Genomic DNA, 370 nt, shown 5'->3' on the forward strand with positions numbered 1-370 from the left:
GAAGCGAACATTCTGGCTGTCGATACTCTAACGGCTATGACGAACAACAACCCTTCGTGCCGCCAGCTTGCGCAGACCCTATGTCCTACGATCGTGACCAGCGAATCCGCGCAAGCTTCTGGTCGCACATGCTAATGTAGTATAGATGTAACATTAAGTACATCTATACTACATTAGCATGGTCAGATACCGGTAGTGGGTCTGGCGGACGCTGCTGTGTGTCAAGATGTGGACCCGGAGGAAGGTCCAGCCCCTGCTGTGGATGCTTCACTTAGCACCGCGGCAAACGTCGGTAGCGCAGTGACGGTGTGGTCGTGGAGCAGGATGATAATCTAAATTATGATGGCTCTTCGAAGGCTAAGGCCAAGGC

The 370-nt window shown here is 52.7% G+C and overlaps 1 protein-coding gene across 1 annotated transcript; it reads left to right on the top strand.

The window, feature by feature from the left end:
* Nucleotides 1-36: 36 nt before the first annotated feature.
* Nucleotides 37-336, top strand: PHALS_10246 (uncharacterized protein; the record flags this gene model as incomplete). The annotated part of the gene is made up of 2 exons (XM_024725635.1): nt 37-93; nt 178-336. 2 exons carry the CDS (start codon nt 37-39, stop codon nt 334-336), a joined length of 216 nt encoding a protein of 71 aa, XP_024576392.1.
* Nucleotides 337-370: the final 34 nt, after the last annotated feature.

This window comes from Plasmopara halstedii, assembly GCF_900000015.1.
Source record: "Plasmopara halstedii genome assembly, contig: Scaffold_470, whole genome shotgun sequence".
In the NCBI taxonomy this organism is placed as follows: Eukaryota; Oomycota; class Peronosporomycetes; order Peronosporales; family Peronosporaceae; genus Plasmopara; species Plasmopara halstedii.